We start from the raw sequence: 19,284 nt of genomic DNA, 5'->3' as shown, positions 1-19,284 counted from the left end.
ATGTGAGCCTGGTCTCCTTGTTTTTGTGATGAAATATTTGGTCAGTTGCATGCCTTCCTGACAGCGTAAGCTTTATATGCGTGGAGGATCCCTGAAGTGCTCTTAATTTTCTGCTGTGCCACATAGAATGGGAATCTGAAGAAAGACATTGTGTTCAGAGAGCAAGTATGCTATTCTTACTTACACCTGCACGTCCAAGAACAAGGATCACTTAGCACCTTTGTAAATTGGACAGATGAACACAGAAGGGAGAACAGCCTACCTAGAAATTGTAAGCATTTGTTTTGGAACAGTGATGCTCCATAACCCAACTGACAGTAATTGAAACAAAACATAAATGCCAAGTGTAACAGATGCTGATTGATGGTCAGCACTTCAGGACACTCAAGACCTTAACTGTTAGCCTGCTAATGCTATAGGTGCTTATACTGGAAAAATGTTGCCTAAGACCCATTATTAAACATATTTTCATTTTAAATTGAGAGATAAACTTAACATTATTGCTGCATTTTCATGTGGAAAAAGCTGCCCTTGTAAGCCTCTGTAACATCATCCTCGCTAAATACAGAGGGTATCTTTAAAGTTTTTATTTTTTAAGATATTTGCTAGCTGTTTCTTTGGATATAGGTTTGTTATTACTGACCTGTCTTCCTTGTTCACTGTCACTTTGCACAGTGGTTGGGCACCAGAGCATGGTGTCACTTTAATAAAAGATATCTTGCATGCTTCCCAGGTGTCTTCAGGGTAGATCTGCTGGCTGGCAGCTGATATGTCATATGCATTCTAATGAATTCAGGGCAAATTTCAATTAAATTTTCCTTTGCTTTTGTGTCCCTACTCCTCGAAGATAAATGAGGGTGTAGTGTGGAGTACCAAACAAATAAAGCAGATACTGTTCCACATGCAGAATAGTTGTGTTTAAACTATGTACTATACTGGTTTAACACCATAGGTAGCCAACTATTATACAGCTGCTATCCCTCCTCTGAAGAACTTGTCTTGGACAAGGGGTTTGGTCATCAGTTGTTGCAGACATAAGAGGAAGATTTGTTGCCAGTTAGTTACAGTCTAGAATAGTAAGAACTAAAAGCAAATTAAAAGCCCTTTTCCCTCCGTTCTACCTCGTACCTCCCACCCTGTACCCAGGGTCTCAGGGGAATGCAGATTGTACTCTGTCCATAGTAATGCTTTGTTGTTGCCACTCTTTCACTCCATGTAGGAGCATCGTCCCATAGGATGTCATCTTTCTCAAATTGGTCCTGTGTGGGTTGGCTTCCCAGGAGCTGCAAGGACATCATGGGCCTTTACTATGGGGCCCGGCATTCAGAGGTGCACCACTCCAGCATGGCTCCCCATCAGTGACAGCTCCCCTGCAGGCTCCTCTCCATGGGCTGCAGCTCTGGCCCATGGTCTCCTTCTGCAGGGGCTTGCCATGGGCTGTGGGCTCCTGCATGGGTTGCACGTGGAGATCTGCCTGGGGCACCTTCTGCCCTTCTTCACTGATCTTGGTATCTCTGGGATTGTTCCTCTCTATATTTTTTTCACTCTTCTCTCTGTTTCCCCACAGCAACTTCTACCCTTTCTTGAGTATCCTGTTGCAGGCACCACCAAGTGTTGTTCAGTGGCTCAGCTCTGGCCAGCAGCTGGTTCCTGCAGGAGCTGGGTGGAGCTGGCTCTTATCTAACTTGGGGCCTCTCACAGAGGCCACTCCTTCAGCCTCCTTGATAGCAAAATGTTGCTGTAAAAGCCCAGTGCAATACCAAGCAGTCTTACAGTGCAACTTTCATTATGGCTAGATGAATTAAATTGAATGTACAGAGTGAATCTGGTGTTTGTTAAAATGCTTTTTCTGCAAAATATACAATTTTTTAGGGAGGAATAAATGAGTAGCTTTTTTAATCCTGTGTTCTGACTTACATTTAAATCAGATACTTTAAGACTGTTCATTTACTTCAAGACCTCATTGGGACAGTTCAGAAACAGAAAGCTCAAATAGCTTCTTGGGTATTTAAAAAAACAAACAAACAAGCAGATGTGTATCTGGCCTTTGTAGTATCATTGCTTAAATTGGTGTATGTCAAGACTTCTGTAGCAAGAAATATATAATATTGATAGTAACTGCAGCACTATTTTTTACTACTTTCAGTCTTTTTTTTTTTTTTTTTTTTTTTGAAAGTACAAAGTTACTTTTCAAAGTAGTCAGAGCCACTGGAGGAGTAGATGGTAGTTTGGGGTCAGCTAGTCTTCATGAGTAGAGAAATATACTTAAGTAGTACCAGGAACTTAAGTGTTTTCCAAAAATATTCAGACATAGTTATTGCTGCAATATAAAGGGGCTTAAAGAATAGCCAAAATCAGAGTCTTGGATAACAGCATTTGTCTGAAGTGTCATAAGTGAAGAGTTTGCAGTTCACATTAAATGAATGGAAAAGGAAAGCATAACTTTTTTTCAGTAGTATTATTCTGAAACGTGAAAGCTGGAAGGGTTAAGCACTACATTAAAAATACAGTTCAGTATTCTACTACTATTCCTTACTCAGAGTGGATCAGAGCACAATCTCTGAAAGAGTGCAGTTGGACAGAGAGGTCACATGACTGATCATACACTTCATAAAATAAGCTGAAATGCAAATATTGCTGTGGAAGTAATGCCTCCTGTTTTTTGTTATGTTGGCTCATGATGTCAGAAGAGAGTTTGGTGGTACTTCCTGCCAGTGTTCTGTTACATTTTGTTGCCATGTGACAGATGGTAGCAGAGGGACAAAGGGTGTCTGGCTTGAAAGTGCAAATGAAGTAAAGGTGTGTCATTGAATTCCTGCATGTGGAGAACTTACGTTCATTGATATTTGCTGAACATTTATGGAGACCAAACAGTGGAAGTGAGCACAGTGAGGCAGTGGATGGTACATTTCAGCAGTGGGGACAGCAATGTGAAAGACAAAACAAGCCATGCGTATTTTTGTGAGCAAGGTGTGCAGGCCTTTGTTCATCACTGGTGAAAATGCGTAGCTAATGGTGGTGCCTATGTTAAAAAATATATATATATATTGTTTTGTAGTTGAGAATTTTATCAAATAGTGCTGTTCTTGTTTTCATGGAAATAAATAGGAGGCATTATTTTCGGATCAACCTACTTAAATAAAAGGCACCATAAAACTTACATACACATTATGGAAGTGGATCCTTTAGCATTACAAAGCTTTCTGCTTAGTTTTCTGTGTAATCCTGGAAAACTCCTTTCAGCCTAAGCCATTCTGTCATTCCATTATTGCTGGCCTGGTGTATATCTCCTCGCTTCCCACTGCAGCTGGCTAGAGCCATCTCAGAAATGTGCTGAACAAGGAACAAAAATGGTCTCTACTTGTTTTTATCCAAATAAAGCTAGTTTCACAACAAATGCTATTCAGGTTTTATTTTTTTTTTAAAACACTTGAATGCATTTACAGCAAATCTCATTTCTAGGAGTTAATGCAGAAGTACTGAAAAGCCTTTTTATGTGTGTACTTCTATTATACAGCTTGTTCTCTGGCAAAGAACAGAACAAGCAGAATTGTAACCAGAATATCTAAACACAGAAGCAGACAAGATGTGTACTGTGGGTTTGGATTTCAGAACTAAATTAGTTATAATACGTATAACTGTGCAGTTCTTAGTGTAAGAATAAAGAAGAAATTGGTTAACTTAATTAGGAATAAAAACCAGTTAATTTATTTTAAAAACATTTAGGTTACCTTTCACATGGAAACAAATCTAGAGTAACAATACTGTTGTTCAAGGACAGTAGAAAATAAGAGAGTAGTTGAGAATAACTTCTATATTGATGTACTTTTAAGACAGTCTCAGTCTTTCTTTGCAGGATCTTTCCATAATCTGAGACAACCCTCTGTTCACAGGAACCAGTGCATAAATCTTGTTTGTGTATCTGATGATTCTAATTCTCAGTCTTTGAATGTATAAGGAAGATTAGAGCATTGTAAAGGAGTTTAACAGATTTCCTTCAATAATAGAATTAGACAGGAGCTCTGATTCGATATGCAGAAAAAGCTAACGAAAAGCAAAATCTTGAAAAGGCTTCATTGAAAGATTCAGAAGTTGCAAGAGGTGTATGCCTTCTGAGTGTCCTGGAGGAACTTCAAAGTTAAGCTGAATCCAGCTGGTGCCAGTATGTTATAATATCTTATTCAAGTTTTATGTTGGATTAGAGCACTAGTCAGCAGTGAGCTTACGTTGGAGGATGAGAGACACTAGTTATGCTTTAGTTTGTAGAACTCGGTTTTAGATTTATTCCTTATTGAGCAGGCTGAGGACAAAACAAATTTTATTGGGGAAAAATGAAATTCCATTCAGGGTTAAGGAGATCTGAATGTCAGAAAGGTCTTTGGAAGTCAGACTAAATTCATAGTCCTTGGGGGAAGCTGTTGAAGCCTTAAGTGATCAGCTGCACTTCCCCATCTTGCTGACATTGTTTGCTGCTGACTGTATGGAAGTCTGTTCTTTGCTATATTGAATAAAGTGTGCCTTTCTGGTCAATTTGTTTTCATGAGTTTGTGCCGTGTGTCATGTCGATCATACTAATCACCTGCTGTAACTCATGGTTTTCTCACTTGTGGACTGTCTTTAATTGTTACTTTGTTCTCCAGGGCTTCCTTTACTGCTCTGCAGCCAAGTCTCCTCAGTATTTCCCTTTTCTTGTTCTTTACTTCTTATGATAATAGTCTCAGCTTTAACTGTGTACTTTCTCCTCTAAACTTGGCAACTACTCTATACTTCTGTTTTGATCCCATACAGCCCTAACCTCACCAATTCAGTTCACGCCCTGTCAGCTTAAAAGGGAAATGCCTGCTCTGTCTATTAACTACTGTGGATAATCATTTATTTTCTTTCCCTTTCATCTCCTTGTATTTAATGAAGCTGGTTCTGAGGGCCTATGGAAAAGCATCAGGCTTCTCTGAAGCTTTTACCCAGCCTCCACTCTTCAGTTCACTTTGCATGATTGTCCTGGTCTTTTAAGGTGAATGACAAGTCCATAACTGAGTCACTTTGCTTTCAATTTGTCTAATAGTCTCCTGTTTTCTTGCACTAGTCTTTCATGCAGTCTCAGGGTATTTCATAGATCCTGTCACTGCTTTTATTTTTTTGTGTGTGTTCTTGTACTGCATGTTAAGCCTTCCATTCCAAGAAGATAAAGATGATGACTCAGTGAAATTTCTAACTGCTTACTCAGATCAAATCCATGTAAAGTTCCAAGTTCAGGCTGTTCCATGCAACTTACTAAGCACTGGTCTAAGTGCTTGTTAATTGTTTTCCTCTTAAGAATATAACTCTTCTGTCTTCATGCTTTTGGTGGTGCAAATTTTGTAGTTCTTAAACTGTCTCCAGTTGTATCTTCAGTATATATTACATATATATACACATACGTTCAGTATATATTACATCTGTGCAGGGGGAATGGACTAACCTGGTAACTGACTGCGTTGCCCTGCATGTATTCCCTTCCTGTGAGTGATCTCAGATCTCCAGTTACTGGCGTGGCAGTTAAAAATGTGTGTACTTGCCCTAGTAATTTTTTCAACCTGTTGAATTCTGGGATGTATCAGCTCTTAGCAGGCAAGCAGTGAAAGGCCTGCTGGCTCACTATTCAAAATAGCAAACACATTGTTTCCCTATTCACTGTCCTACTTAATCGTTTGGTCTTGCTAGTAAACATTTATTGTTTACAGCTGTAACTCAGAGTAGAGTTTTTCTTATGCCAGAGTACATACCTCTAAGATGCGTCAAAATCTCACACCCTTCCCTTCAGAAGGGAAGAAACCAATTCTCAGTCATTTAAATGTCATTGTATCTTTTTGGTACTTTGTATCACTTAGGCATTTTGGTTTTATGCCTCTAAACAGGCTATTGCTTCTATTTGTTGTTGATCAAGCTCGCCACCCTAGATTTTTCACTATTTGTTGTTAACAAAATGTGTCACCGAAATTAACAGATGTTTGAAAATACTTTTCACAATAGGTGTCACAGCAATTTTAGCAAACGAACAGAGAACCTGGTAAGAAAAGGGTTTCTTTGTGCAGGTACTGTGAGTTGTTAAGGAATAGAAAGTTTGTTGGAACAATCTGAGCAGGCCAAGTGCAGAGTCCTGTATTAATGAAAACTAATCAGGAAGAAGATGAGCATTGCTGTGGCTATTTCCATTAAACAAAGTGTATAATCCAGGAAGTTCTTTATGCTTGTTTTACAAAAACAAGTTTGTCTATTGTTTCAGTTCTATTGCCTGGGTATAACAATATGCAGCTTTGCAAAATTCTGAAATGGTTTAGATTTCTTCCTTTGCAGAGTGATGGCTGTTCAGATTGGTTTTTTTGAAAACATGCAAAAAATGAGCTCTGAAAATAACTTTTTAATTATCGCTTGCAGATAACTAAAGGATCGGTTACAAATGTTGGAGTAACAGGAAGTGTTATTAGAAAACATCGTTAGCTTGAACTGTGCATTCTCTGATAAGATTGAAGGATATTCAGTGAAAGTATGACACAATGTGAAATCAGTAGAGGCAGTATTTTTACAAAGTGCGTTTTAAATTGGTGATGTTGCTGCTATGGATGTAAGGCTGTTGTAGGCAAAAACAATTCACAATATGCTTACCTATTGCATGGACAAAATCAACTTGTAAACAGTGAAACTGCTCATGGGCAGGTGGTGCATAGTTGTCCATATAGTTTATGTATCATGAGATTTTAGCTTCTAACATAAGGTAGCATGCTGTCAGAGATAGGAAGTTGGAAATACTCTCTCTAAAGGGAGAAAAGGCCTCCATGCCTGTCTTCACTTCCTTCAGAAAGCAGAGCTGTTTCTTTTTTTAATGTTGTAATCTTTTCTTCCAAGATCAAGGTGTGATTTTGAAAGTACAGAGATGATTCTGTGATATTAGTATTCTGTACCCTGTCCAGTGAGCTTTTTAATAGTATTACTATCCTGATTTATGCTAGCAGGCAGTACTTATGTAATTCTGTATAGTTATTCATGTATAGGGAGTGGTAAATGAGCTACATAAACATTTGAAGTGATGATGATAAACTTTTTTTCATGCCAGTACGATGAATTGGTTCCTGCATCCCTGACAACCAAATACGGAGGGTTTTATATCAACACTGGTACCCTGCAGTTCCGCCAGGCATCCGACTCAGAGGATGATGACTTTGCAGAGGACAAAAAGCATAGGCCACCAAAAGTGAGTGGTATTAATTATGCTTTTTATACAGTGGGCAATGAATGAAGTGGGCATCAAAATAGGTTTGGTATGCTTAAATGCCGTAGATGAAGAGACTGAAAGCAGAGTGATACACAGTACTGCCTTATTGCAGTCTCTGTTTTGTGGCTGTTGCATAAGCACTTAGGAAATAAGTCAAGATGCCCACAGACTGTTCAGTCTTGGAAAACTAATCAGTTCAGGCAGGCTTACAAGTTGTGTTCATCCATCGTAAGTAAGTGACAGATAACTACTTAATTTTATAAGAATTTTATTCCCTAAGATGAAAACATAATTTTTTCAACATTGCTTTTCTGATTCTGTAGAAAATAGGATTTGAAATGTTCTTCATACTCAGAATAGTAGTTAAAAGAAAATGTCTGTTAAAATAAATTCACAACATAGAAATAGCCGTGTTAAAAGATGTGTGTGTATGTCTGTATGTATATCCTGCATGTTTCACAAAACGCATACTGTATTGTGTGCTGAACATTTTTTTCATACAAGCCCTTATGGTGCTATGATTTGTATTTGTAACTTGCTGCTGTGCTGATAAGGCAGCAGTGTTTTGACTGTTGCTGCATAACAACAGAACAGTATGAAGAGCTTTCCACCCCCACCTTTTCCCTCCACCATTCATCTTTCCCAGTCAGCCTCAGGAAGTAAGCTAGGGATGGCCAAGTTTGGAGGGGAGACCACTGATCTGAATAGCCAGAAAGATGTGCCATATTGCACTGTACTTAGCAATGCGACTGTGGTAGCAGAAGAATGAAGAACTTGGTCTTCCAAGGTGGCTGCTACACAGAGAGGCTATTTGGCAGTCTACTTGTGCCTCAAAAAAAGTAGTGTTGGAGAATTATCAGTAACTGGTATTGCTGCTGTGAATCCAGTTTACTGTTTGCCTTCACACACATCAAGATATTTTTTTCTGGCTCCCAACTGGAAAGTGTAAAGGAAAATAGATGTTTCATGCTATAAAAATGTTTTTTGATGGAAGAATCTTTGTCCTGTATTAAATTTGTTTTGTAGATAGCAAAGTTAAAAGAAAGTGAAGATCGTGGAATGAAGAAGCGCAAGCGGAAAGATGAAGGGATGGAAAAGGAGAAGAAGCCTCGGAAAATGAAAGTTCCTAAGCAGTTGGGGTAGGTTTCTTCCTTTAAATAAAATGTTGAATTGTATACAAAGTATGTTTCTGAGATTTTCGTGCCATAGTGAAATTATCACAGTTGTTTAGGATTCTGTATTGTTAACTCATGTCTAATAGTTAATAGATTTTGGTCTGGGATGTTTCTGAGTTTGTTTTTTTTTACATAAACATCCTCCAGGCTAACTTTCAGAATTTTGGGGGATAAGAGTAAGGGGGAAAAAATCAAAGAAAAAATGAATTATGGAAAATATAGAAATTTTGAATCTGTGAATAGTATTAACAATCATTCTTCTACCCAGAGTTTTCTGATAGTAAGAATTACATCTTTTTTTTCTACCTTCTAATGAAAAACAGCTTCCTATCCCTAGATTTCTATTCTGGGAAGCTGTAAACGCAGCTTGATTATTCTACATATTTCTTACTAATTTTTGTATACTTTGCTGTGTTTTGAGGCTAGCGTTGGAAGGGTGATAGCCTTGTAAGATGATAGGATTTTTAATTGGCTTCTGGAAAACTGTCCTTGAGTGAACATAGTCTTACTGTAGATATTCAGTTGGCATTGAAAACCTGTTGGTTGTTTTGTTTTTTTTTTTAATCAAGGACAAGGACTGGGGGTTAAACGTTCAGTTTGAGTGGCATGTAAATGTTGAGTCTGCATGTAAAAATACTTACTGGAATGAATTTTTTACATACACGTGGTGTGCCTAAACTTTAAGTAACCTGCTACTGTTCTGGAGTCTGATAGGCAAGTTTGTGTTCTAGCAGTGTCAATCTAACTGTAAGTCTAACTTCCAGTTGAGAAGTGTAGCGTAAATGAACTTTTTCTTGAGGTATATGTAACATAGTTAAAAACAACAACAAAACAGAGCTTCAGTTGAAGATTGTGAAATCGTATGACAAGCAGGAGTTTGAGATAACTGGTAAGAGTCTGAAGCTTGCTTCCATCTTCATGCTTCCATCTGCTAATTTTTTAAAAAGTTCTAAACTTCCAGTTTTTTCAAGGCCTTAGTTACCTTTAACAAAGCCACGTGCCATTCTGATGAAGTATTTCTTTCCTCTACAGAGTAATGGCCTTAAATTCACACAAGTCTGAAAAGAAGAAAAAGAAATTTTATAAAGACTCGCTCTCTCTGGCTGCCATGATCCGTAAATTTCAAAAGGAGAAGGAAGCCATGAGGAAGAAGGAATCTAGTCCAAAACCTCCAGTGACTATTGCGACCTCTACCCCTAGTAAAATTCCTTCTTCCTCTCTCAGTGCAGGAAATGATATCTCTGACTTGAATCTTAAGATCAGCGATCCTGTCCTCTCCATTTTTGGTAGCACAAATGAACGTGATCTCCTGCAAGAAACTGAAAGTGCCCTGGAGATGTTGGGAGACATTGACTTTGACAAGTTGCTTGATGGCACTTCTGATGGCAGCCCAGTATCTGAGCTGTCAGGAGAAAATGGAAATGTCACTCATGCAACCTACACCTCTCAGGTCATGACACCCAAGCAGGTGCCTGCCCTCCCAGAAGGTCTGCCTATGCTACTTGAAAAGCGCATTGGAGATCTTCGAACAGTAAGTATGAACTCAGTAGTGACGGCTTGCAGTCAAGAATCTGAGAGAAGGAGGAAGAATATTTAGGATCTGAGTTGTCATCCTTGAAATGCTGGTTGAAATGCTAAAAATGTAGCATTAATATCGGTGGTTGTATTTGTACTCAGATAAAAATGGACCTAGAGGGGATGCAGCTCAATAGTTGAGATGGTGTTTGTTTCACGGTGAAGACAAGTTTTTCTACTGAATCTTAACATGTTCAACAAATTGTAATGTTTTATTCCGTAATGGGAATATCACTGTTAATTTTTACTTGAATTAGTTACTTAAATTATTAATATTTATGAGTTTATGCTTCCCCACCAGTTTTAAAGAGGAAGCCTTGAAATACTGTTGTAGTTTACAATCTAATTCAGTCTGGAATTCTGTGTTTGTAACACAAATTATGTGAACTTCCCAGTTTAAAAGGTGGGAGTGCAGGGGTGGGAACTGAATGTTTTTTTCTGAAATGTTGCAGTGGAGTCTCAAAAAATATTAACCAAAAACGATAAGTTCCCAGCTTACAAACATCCCCACAGCTTACTGAAAGGGCTCAGAGCTGTTAAGGTATTATATGCTCCTTGTTTCAGTTGTGGATGTTATGTGAATGTGGATAAGAAGATTGTTATTTGATTGTCCAGATTCTGATCTTACCTGTGCAGTTTTTCCTTACTCAGAATAAAGTGCAGCTTTTCCTTACTCAGAATAAAGTGCAGCTTTTCCTTACTCAAGAGTAAGTTTTATAGTCGTAGTTAAACTGCAGTTTTCTACATAGTGACAGACAGCAGCAGAGCTTGCTTTGCTGTTACTTAAACGTCATAGGTATCTTTACTCAATCTTAGCTGTATATAAACATTATAGAATATTCTTAGTTGTTTTAAAATGTCCATAGCTAAATATGAATAATGTGAGTGAGAGGATTGTCAGCCTTCAAATTTTCAGGTTAATTTTTCAGTAAGTTTCTAGCAAAACAGCAGTAGAACTGGGTTAGGCCAAAATTAAGGAAGTGTTAGCTGCCTGTCCCTACTTCACGCTATTTCATTATAAAGCCCCATTCAGTTGGAAGAGAGGTTTTCCAAGAGAAAACTGAATTAAAGTTAATTCTATGGCCATCTACTTGTGGTCACGTTTTCTGGAAGTTTGGTGCTGGCTGAGCAGAGCAGTACTACATGTAGACTCGGGGAAGAATAGGCTGTGTATTGACTTAAAGACTGCAGCTTCCTTCCCTTCTACAAATTGCCATCAACTGACATGTTATCAGTGACAAAGGAGTAAAAAAAAAAAAAAAAGCTCCTTTACAGTTTTTTTCCAGACATTTATCAGGTTCACATATTTAGTGCTCTTTAATGCAAAGAAAGGTAAGCTATGTTCCATGAATGGAGTTAGGATACATCTAGGCAAGAGAGTAAAAAGATTTAGGAAGCTGCTGACTATATACAATGAAAGCTTCCTGATCTTCTTGCGTAAATTAATGTCTTCTAGTTCCCTAATTGTGTAATTCTGAATTACTGTGGCAGAGGACAATATTGCACACAAAGCAGGGAAGTAATAAAATGCCTGTTTTCTGTTATGATGGTAACTGTCAAGATAGTCCGTCTGTGGAACAAAAAATCCCAACATTGATAGCAGTGTTTCTTGACTCTGCTGATTTCATCCTTTTCAAAGAGCAGAAGCACTGTTAAGTATGATAACATAACAGTGAAATTGTTCTCAGATCTCTCAGGACTGGAAAGTCAAAACATCTTTCCTGCCACTTTATATAGACTAGAAGGTAATAACCTTGTGTTAATTATTCTTAAAGATACTGGATCTAAGACTTTCAAACTTGTCTTGTTGGTATCTTATCACTTGTAAACATCTATAACTTTTCTTGTTTTTTAGCAGAGAAACTGCTTCAGTAATCTTAAAACAGATAGTGCCATCCCCTCAGCAGATGACTTTACAGTAGGAGGTAGTGAGTGGAGTGCAGTCCTTACAGGAGCTAAAAAGCCTACAGTATATGTTCATGACTGAAATGGTAAACAATCAAAGACAGTTGTCTGCTTTACAGTTTCTGATGGAGTAACAGACTCCTATTTTACTGTGCAATGTAGAGTTCACAATCTCAGAAAATATTTTTTCTAACATAAGTGGGTCATTTACAAAGAGGAAGAACAGTAAGTATTTAATAGTAATGAAGGAATTTTGTCAAGTTAACACTTGCATTTATTTATAATATTGACCTATGTTGTCAGAAATTGCTAACTAAAATTCTTTAAAGACAAATTAGAGCTTTTCTCATTAGGCTGCTAGCCACATAGCATGTTGACTGCCCACAGTATTTGTCAGACAGGATGATGATAACGTCTTTACGTAAATTTCTGTAAGGATGTACTTTTTCAGCTTCTTCAGATATTCACTCTCAGGTCCCATTGCTAGAATGTCTCAAGACAGTAAGCGTTGCAAATTGTTTTTTGTTTTTTTTCTCTTAACTTCCATAGATCTTTAGAATGGAAGAGTAGAGAGTTTTTACTGATTTTTTTTGTCTTTTTGTTTTTGTTGAACAGTGCAGGGAATTGAGTTGGCATTTTTGTGGCTGCCATAGTTTGTGGACAGTAAGAATCAAGGCGAAAGAAACAAGGATAAAGGAATTCTACACAGGCGTTCCTGAGAGACTAAGAAAAACTTCTAATGAAAGGAAATGCACACATGAGTTATCTTGCTTTTTTCCTTCCTTCCCAGACAAAAATATTAAAGAGCTAGTAGAGAAGATTTTCCTGTTTTCACGCCCCAAGTCAAAAGTTGGAGACAATGCTCAACAGCACCAGAAAATGGGGATGAGACTTATTCATAGCATACACAGTTCCGTTGTAGAAATCACATGGAAGGGTTGAGATGGATCCAAGAAAGGCTAGAAAACTGTCACTGGGCAAGGTACATAAACAGAGGAAGAAACTAGGCCTTTTATACTTGGACGATGGTGATGTGTTGACAAGTCATACAGGCAGGAGCATCAAGCAATGCTGCTTTTTTTTAAGCCATCAGTACTACTGAGATAATAAAACTGCACTCCTTGTGTGTTTTTTTTAGGGTTATTGAAAAAGCATCAGCAATCCAGGCAGATTCTAAATAGAGTGATTGTGTGCACTAGAACAAAGAGTAATTTGAGTACGATTGTAATCTGCACCTTTTCTAAGTAGTTAAGAATAGTGGATTTTTTTTCCCTAGCAATGCTGTTCACTAAAAAATAAGAGTATGATATAGCTGTAAAAGTAAAGCTGCAAACGTTGAGATTAAAATGACATCTGTGAACTTCTGAATATTCTTTTTTGCTGTATTTTCAGGCTGCCAAGATGTTTGATGAGGAAGGCAGGAAGAAGTTTTTCACACAAGACATGAATAATATTCTGCTGGAGTAAGTGCTTATCTGTACAACCTTTCCTTTTTGGAAATGGGGTGAAAGGAAAAGTACAGAAGAGGAAGTATTGTTGAGTTTGTTCCAACAAAGCCCTTAAAAGTCAATGAAGGTAGATCAGTCTGAGCTAGTGATTAGGTAAAGAGACTTATATATGATACAATTCCTGTCATGACTATCTGTCTGTCTTTCTCCACTGTAAAGTGTTTTGTAGTGCCCTGTGTCCTTGACTTCATGTGTAAAATTCAACAAATTTGCCATTTTTTTCTTGCTGTCCCACATCTTCATAAATCAAAACACCTTTAGCTTTCATGAAGAAAAATGCTGACTCTTCCTATTCTATAATCCTTCAGCTAAGCATTTAACATACAGGGTTTATGTCTTTAGTAATATTAAGTAATAAAAAGAAGTAATCTCTAGAAGACCAGCAGCCAAAATGTTACCAATATTGATGTGAAACCGCAGGAGTAAAAAAAAATTCGGATAGCAGCATTCAATGTTGCTGGGGAAGTATACATCTGAAAGTCTTTTTTTGGAATGGTTTCTTACCATTAAGACTACTTTTTTTCTGAAAAGGTCGTTTAACAAATCTGACAATATATCCCAGGCTGCTATTTGAAGTATGCATAGCTAGAATGTTATGCATACGAAGCTTCATTAGGTTTTTGTTCAGTTGTCATCTTCATCTTGGAGTACCTCACTGGTTGGCTGTCTCTTGTTTGTTTGTCAGTATTGAGCTACAGTTACAGGAGATAAATCCTGCCATCCGCAATGGAGTGTACTCTCACCTTGAGGCTTTTGTGCCATGCAATAAGGACACACTGATAAAGCGTCTGAAGAAGTTACACCTCAATGTCCAGGTAACGGGGGGGAGAGTAGCTCCAGTGTGACTCGAATATGTAACAGTAGGGATAGAATGCAGCAGGGTAGAGCAACAGCCATTGTCACAAGTAAAGGAAAAGATTCTGTATCTATTGCTAGATCAGCATGAATGCTTTTTTGTCTGCTCTGGTCACTACTTTAAGGACAAATATTTTAAGTATTTTAGATTTTCCTATTTTGGGAATTAAATGCTTTTGTATTGAAAGCTGGATAGTTTTACAGAGTAGATCAAGAGCAAGAGAACTAGAGAGTCACAATCACTGTGGTTATGACAGACTAAAAATTACTGTTGCGTTCATTTTTGTGTCAGGAAAAAAAATGAGTATATGGATTATAGATGACCAGCCTGTATTATTTGTGCATGTATGCTGCTTTTAAGTCTTACAAGTACTTTGCTTCATTTGCAGCTTCCTTCCTCTTAAAGAGTGTGTATTTATTTTGAATTAAAAAGGTTTCTATGGTCTGAAGGGTCTTTACGTGGGTCTTTAGGTGAGCTTTAGAGCTAGATCTTGCAGAGGATCTGAGGATGTGAGAATTCAGAACCTGCTGAGTAGGAAATCAATTTCGTATGCTATTTCTATACTAAGCTTTAAGATATAATATAAGATATAAAACAGGACTGAGAACACAAAGTTGGAAGATTATAGAATCATAGAATGGTTTGTGTTGGAAGGGACCTTAAATATAATCTGCTTCCAACCAGAATGTTTCAAGGTATGGAAAAGAATTTTAAATGCAAGGAAGTACGTATTTTTATTTCAATTTAATTTTTGAAATTCTTAATATCTGGAGACTAATTTAAATTCATAGTCCTTGCCTTTCAGGCACATAAAAAAATTACTTCTAGTAATAATCTAATACATAGGCAATTGAATACATAGATTTTGATCATTACTGAAGATATACTACGGAGTTTTTGGAGACTTCATTCATCATATACTTTTTAAAAAATATAAGTGTTCATCAGTCAAGTCATTTTGCTTTTTCCCGAGGTTTTATTCCATATTTTGATTTGGAAGGATTATTAAATGAGATTGTTACAATGTTTTGGGATGTTCATGACTTGTTTCCTTGTGACTATCTTTCATCGTTTCTGGTCTCAAGACTACATTAATTGTATGAGAAATTTCAAATGCATGCATTAGTATTTCCAGTGTCAACTATTGCCTGCAGCAGTACTTTCTATGTGATGCTTGAATCCTGTTCTGTGCAACAGTGTAGCCTATTGGGAGTGTGAAAGAAACAATTTCAGAGAAATTATCTTAAGTTATTTTTATATTGCATCTGATAGGACTAATTTGGTGTTTCTTTTATGGCAGGATGACCGCTTGAGAGAACCACTGCAGAAGTTGAAACTAGCTGTCAGTAACGTCATGCCTGAACAGTTATGCAAATATCAAGAGGATTGTCAGGCCCGTAACCTAGCTAAGAATGCCAAGTAAGTATTTCTGGGATCTGCATGTTCACATTTTAGAGTTTACCTGTCAGCATGCCTCAGTGTCCTTCATTCTCTGAGCTCAGCAAAGCATTAAGCTCTAGCTGAGTTGTACGAAGTATATGGTATTGTTTCAGTGATGTCATCACCTGACTTCAGAAAGAAATTTCATTAACTGAATGAAATAGATTTTGAAAGAAAGAAATTGTGAATTGTGAGGAGACTGGGCATAACCAATGTGCTGGGCTAATGAATTTGAACACATGCTCCTATTTTCATGATTCTTCTGTTTTTTTATATTTTAGTTGTTTCCTGCACAGTTAACTGATTTAGTCTCAGAGAAGCATTAGCACATTGATCAGCATCTCTGCATTTCCCAGGAGAAAGCACTACATTAAACTTAGAGTCAGCATGCTTGGTGGGATCCATACAGTGTGTCGTCTTCACTTGTATTGGAGGATTGTGAAGCAGTGAGGTGTGGGGGTAGATAAATTGTTTGCCCTTTTGGGGAGGGTATAGCTAGAGTGTGAAGATAGATCCCTTTTTTTACTTAACGTCTAACACAGTGCTTCTTCAATGAAACATTTTAAATGTTGTATATCTATAAAGAAAGCAACTGTTTTAAATGTAGGTTGCAAACAGAAGATGAACGAGAGAAAAATGGATCAGAGGAAGATGATGATGAGAAACCTGGGAAGAGGGTTGTGGGGCCCAGAAAGAAGTTTCATTGGGATGACACAGTAAGGTGAGAAACTACGTTTTCCACCAAGATTTTTTTCCTGATCTCGTGTTAAAGTCTTGGCAGAGAGTGTTGTTACATAGCATTGTTTAATAAATAATCATGATCAGAAGTACATCTTTTTAAAAGTTTGGGGAAATGCTAAGAGGCAAAATAGGCAGGCTAAAATGCTGCACTGTAAACATGCTTTTCTTTAACTTGAAAGGCAAGATCATCCCCTGCCCAACCCTTTTTTCATTGCTTGCTCATGTACTTTATCCAAACACAGCAGAATTTTCCTGGACACAGAACCATGGGCTTTTTGAAGCAAAGAATAGAGGTATAAGCAGAGTTGCACCTGCTTATTCCACCATTCTGGAGGTGTCACAAAAAGCTGTCACACAGCAAGTGGTAAAACTTGGGCTACAATAGAACAGAGAGCCAAAATCGGGTGTGCTGTTTGGGCAAGTTTCCCAGTCCTTGGGAAAGCCAGCATCCACACTGTGTGAATCTTAACCCATCCTGTCACTTTAGAACACAAATTCTGTAATCTCTTAAGAACAACACACTCATCTGAAAGGCTGAATTCTCCTTTCTGTTTCCCAGAGTAGCTTTTACTGAAAAATTAGATTATTTAGATTATTTGAAGAATAACAGGCTTTTAACCAGACAGATCCCTCTAATTTACTTGCTTATGCAAGTTCTAAATTGATTTTTGAACAGGTATAAATACTATTAAAGGGGGCTGTTGAACTTCTCACTTTGAATCTTTTTTTTAATCTATATTATGTTAAGATAACAGGGAAGCAAGTTTCATGGAATATATTATGTATACTATATGTTTTTATGGGTACGTTTTGTATTATATATGCTGCTTTACATATATATAAATACAGCTCTAGCTGATCTGGTGCTGTGGTTTAACCAGGGTACTTGAAGGGATACTTAAAAATGAGAATTTTAATCTGTTTTTTATTTCATGAGGCTCAGAAGAGTCAATGTTACTTAGCTCCGTCCACTTCTATATTTTTAAGGACAGTATCCATGTCAGAAAGCGTTCTGTTGAAATAATAATTCAGGGTGGAATAGATTTCACATGCCTTCAGACATTATCTGTCTTAAATGCAATCAAGATTATTGTGAGCAAAGTGAGAGAAGATTTTTCAGTTATGAGGAAACAAAGATGTAAAACTAATTACAAAATGATAGAAGAAATGAGCAATTGGTGTGCTGAGAGCGGGAGAACAGTTGTAGCAACTTCTGTGATCCTTGATTTTTTTTTAATTGAAGTTGTTTCTATAGAAAAAAAATTGCTTGTCAATGAACAGCAGCTGTACAGTATCAGTGTTCCTCATTCTATTTGTGCTGAGCTTTTGAAACGTTGGGTTCAACATATTCATTGTATTCTCTTCTGCAGATCTTTGTTGTGTAATCTTGTCAAGATCAAGCTAGGATGCTATGAGCTAGAGCCAAACAGAAGTCAGTCTGCTGAAGATTACCTCAAAACCTTTATGGAAACAGAAGTGAAACCACTTTGGCCTAAAGGCTGGATGCAGGCAAGGTAAGATACCTGCTTTTTATATCTATTCCTTTTGATGTTATTTTACCTTAACCTGAACCTTACCTGAACCTTATTTATTGTGATGGATTTAACTCAAAAGTGTATTTTTAATACTTCAAAATTGTCCATGGAACTGGCATATTTTAAAAGAATGAGTTTCTTTAGAAATGAAGTTTCTATTTTTTTTTTTTAAGCTCCCAGTCTTGCAAAGATTTTTTTTTTTTCCTTGGAGATCTGTTTACTTTTGTCATCTGCTGGAAACTGTATTTGCTGAAGTTTGTAGTCCCTGATGCTCCTTTTTCTGGAGAAATATTGAGAGAAGAAAGAATAACTGTTTGGGAAGCTTTACCTTTGACGTAAAATGATAGAGAAAGCAGTGTTGCCTGTATGTTTTAAGCAGTCTGATGAAGCAGTGTTACAAAAACTTGATAAGTCAGAATTTCAACATCAGATTTTTAGAAGACACTTAAGTTGTTGTGCTCTTATTTCTTGTATGTTATTGGGATGCTTTGTGATGATGCAATTCAAAATATACCTATCTCTTGATCCATACTGACTTGAGAGAACAACGATGCAAAGGGATAGAAATGAAATGAGAGCAGTACCAGTTAATGTCAGATACAAATTTGATAAAGTTCTCAGGCATTGCGAAGCGCAAGAAGAGAAACAAACGCAGATGCCATGTTCTTTCCTTCTGAAGCACACATTGCAGAAGACAATCTTCCCTCAAATCTTGACCTAATTTTCAAAGCTAAGTAATAGAACAATGCTAACAGATTTGCTGAGTAATACTTTAATTGCAGGTTAGTCAAATCAGCATTGAGTTGTGAAAACTACTTAGATGTTTTGTAGAATAGTCAGTGTAGAAGATAAGGGTGCAATAAGCTGCTGGTTAAGTACCGCTGGAAGGAACAAACGAAATCTTACACTCCGTGGCATACAGCTGTTTTATTTCTGCTCAGGAGTTTAGCTTGATGTGCTAAATTTACTGATAAATATACTGGTGAGAAGTCATCTGTTCTGGAGATTTTATTTAGTTGAGATGTGGAATCCTGCTTTAGATCAGGACAAGATACAGGGAGATCAGTGGTGATAGTAGTGAAGCAGTCAGATGATAGTGTGAGGTCATCCCAGAATACAGTGAAGCGTGTCAGAATTGTTAATTTGAAAGCCATAAATGGTTCTCTCCTATTCATGGAATAAGTGTGCTGTAGAGTTTCATAAGGTTTTAAACCAACTGTAAAAGTGGTTTCAGTAATAAAACAAATAAACTGTCACCCCTCCCAAACAAACAAAAACAACAGGAAACACAAGAGCTGCC

The 19,284-nt window shown here is 37.3% G+C and overlaps 1 protein-coding gene across 1 annotated transcript in view; it reads left to right on the top strand.

The window, feature by feature from the left end:
• UBN2 (ubinuclein 2) overlaps positions 1 to 19,284 on the top strand; it is a 57,465-nt gene that overhangs the window by 14,444 nt on the left and 23,737 nt on the right. The window contains exons 4-11 of the mRNA XM_052668377.1: positions 7,091 to 7,228; positions 8,276 to 8,388; positions 9,457 to 9,955; positions 13,297 to 13,367; positions 14,098 to 14,227; positions 15,569 to 15,687; positions 16,316 to 16,429; positions 17,820 to 17,963. Coding sequence (XP_052524337.1) covers positions 7,091 to 7,228; positions 8,276 to 8,388; positions 9,457 to 9,955; positions 13,297 to 13,367; positions 14,098 to 14,227; positions 15,569 to 15,687; positions 16,316 to 16,429; positions 17,820 to 17,963 — 1,328 coding nt within the window. The remainder of the gene's footprint in view (positions 1 to 7,090; positions 7,229 to 8,275; positions 8,389 to 9,456; positions 9,956 to 13,296; positions 13,368 to 14,097; positions 14,228 to 15,568; positions 15,688 to 16,315; positions 16,430 to 17,819; positions 17,964 to 19,284) is intronic.

The sequence above is a fragment of the Tympanuchus pallidicinctus genome, unplaced genomic scaffold (assembly GCF_026119805.1).
Source record: "Tympanuchus pallidicinctus isolate F22 unplaced genomic scaffold, pur_lepc_1.0 scaffold8, whole genome shotgun sequence".
Taxonomy (NCBI): Eukaryota; Metazoa; Chordata; class Aves; order Galliformes; family Phasianidae; genus Tympanuchus; species Tympanuchus pallidicinctus.
This window is presented reverse-complemented; position numbering and strand designations above follow the sequence as displayed.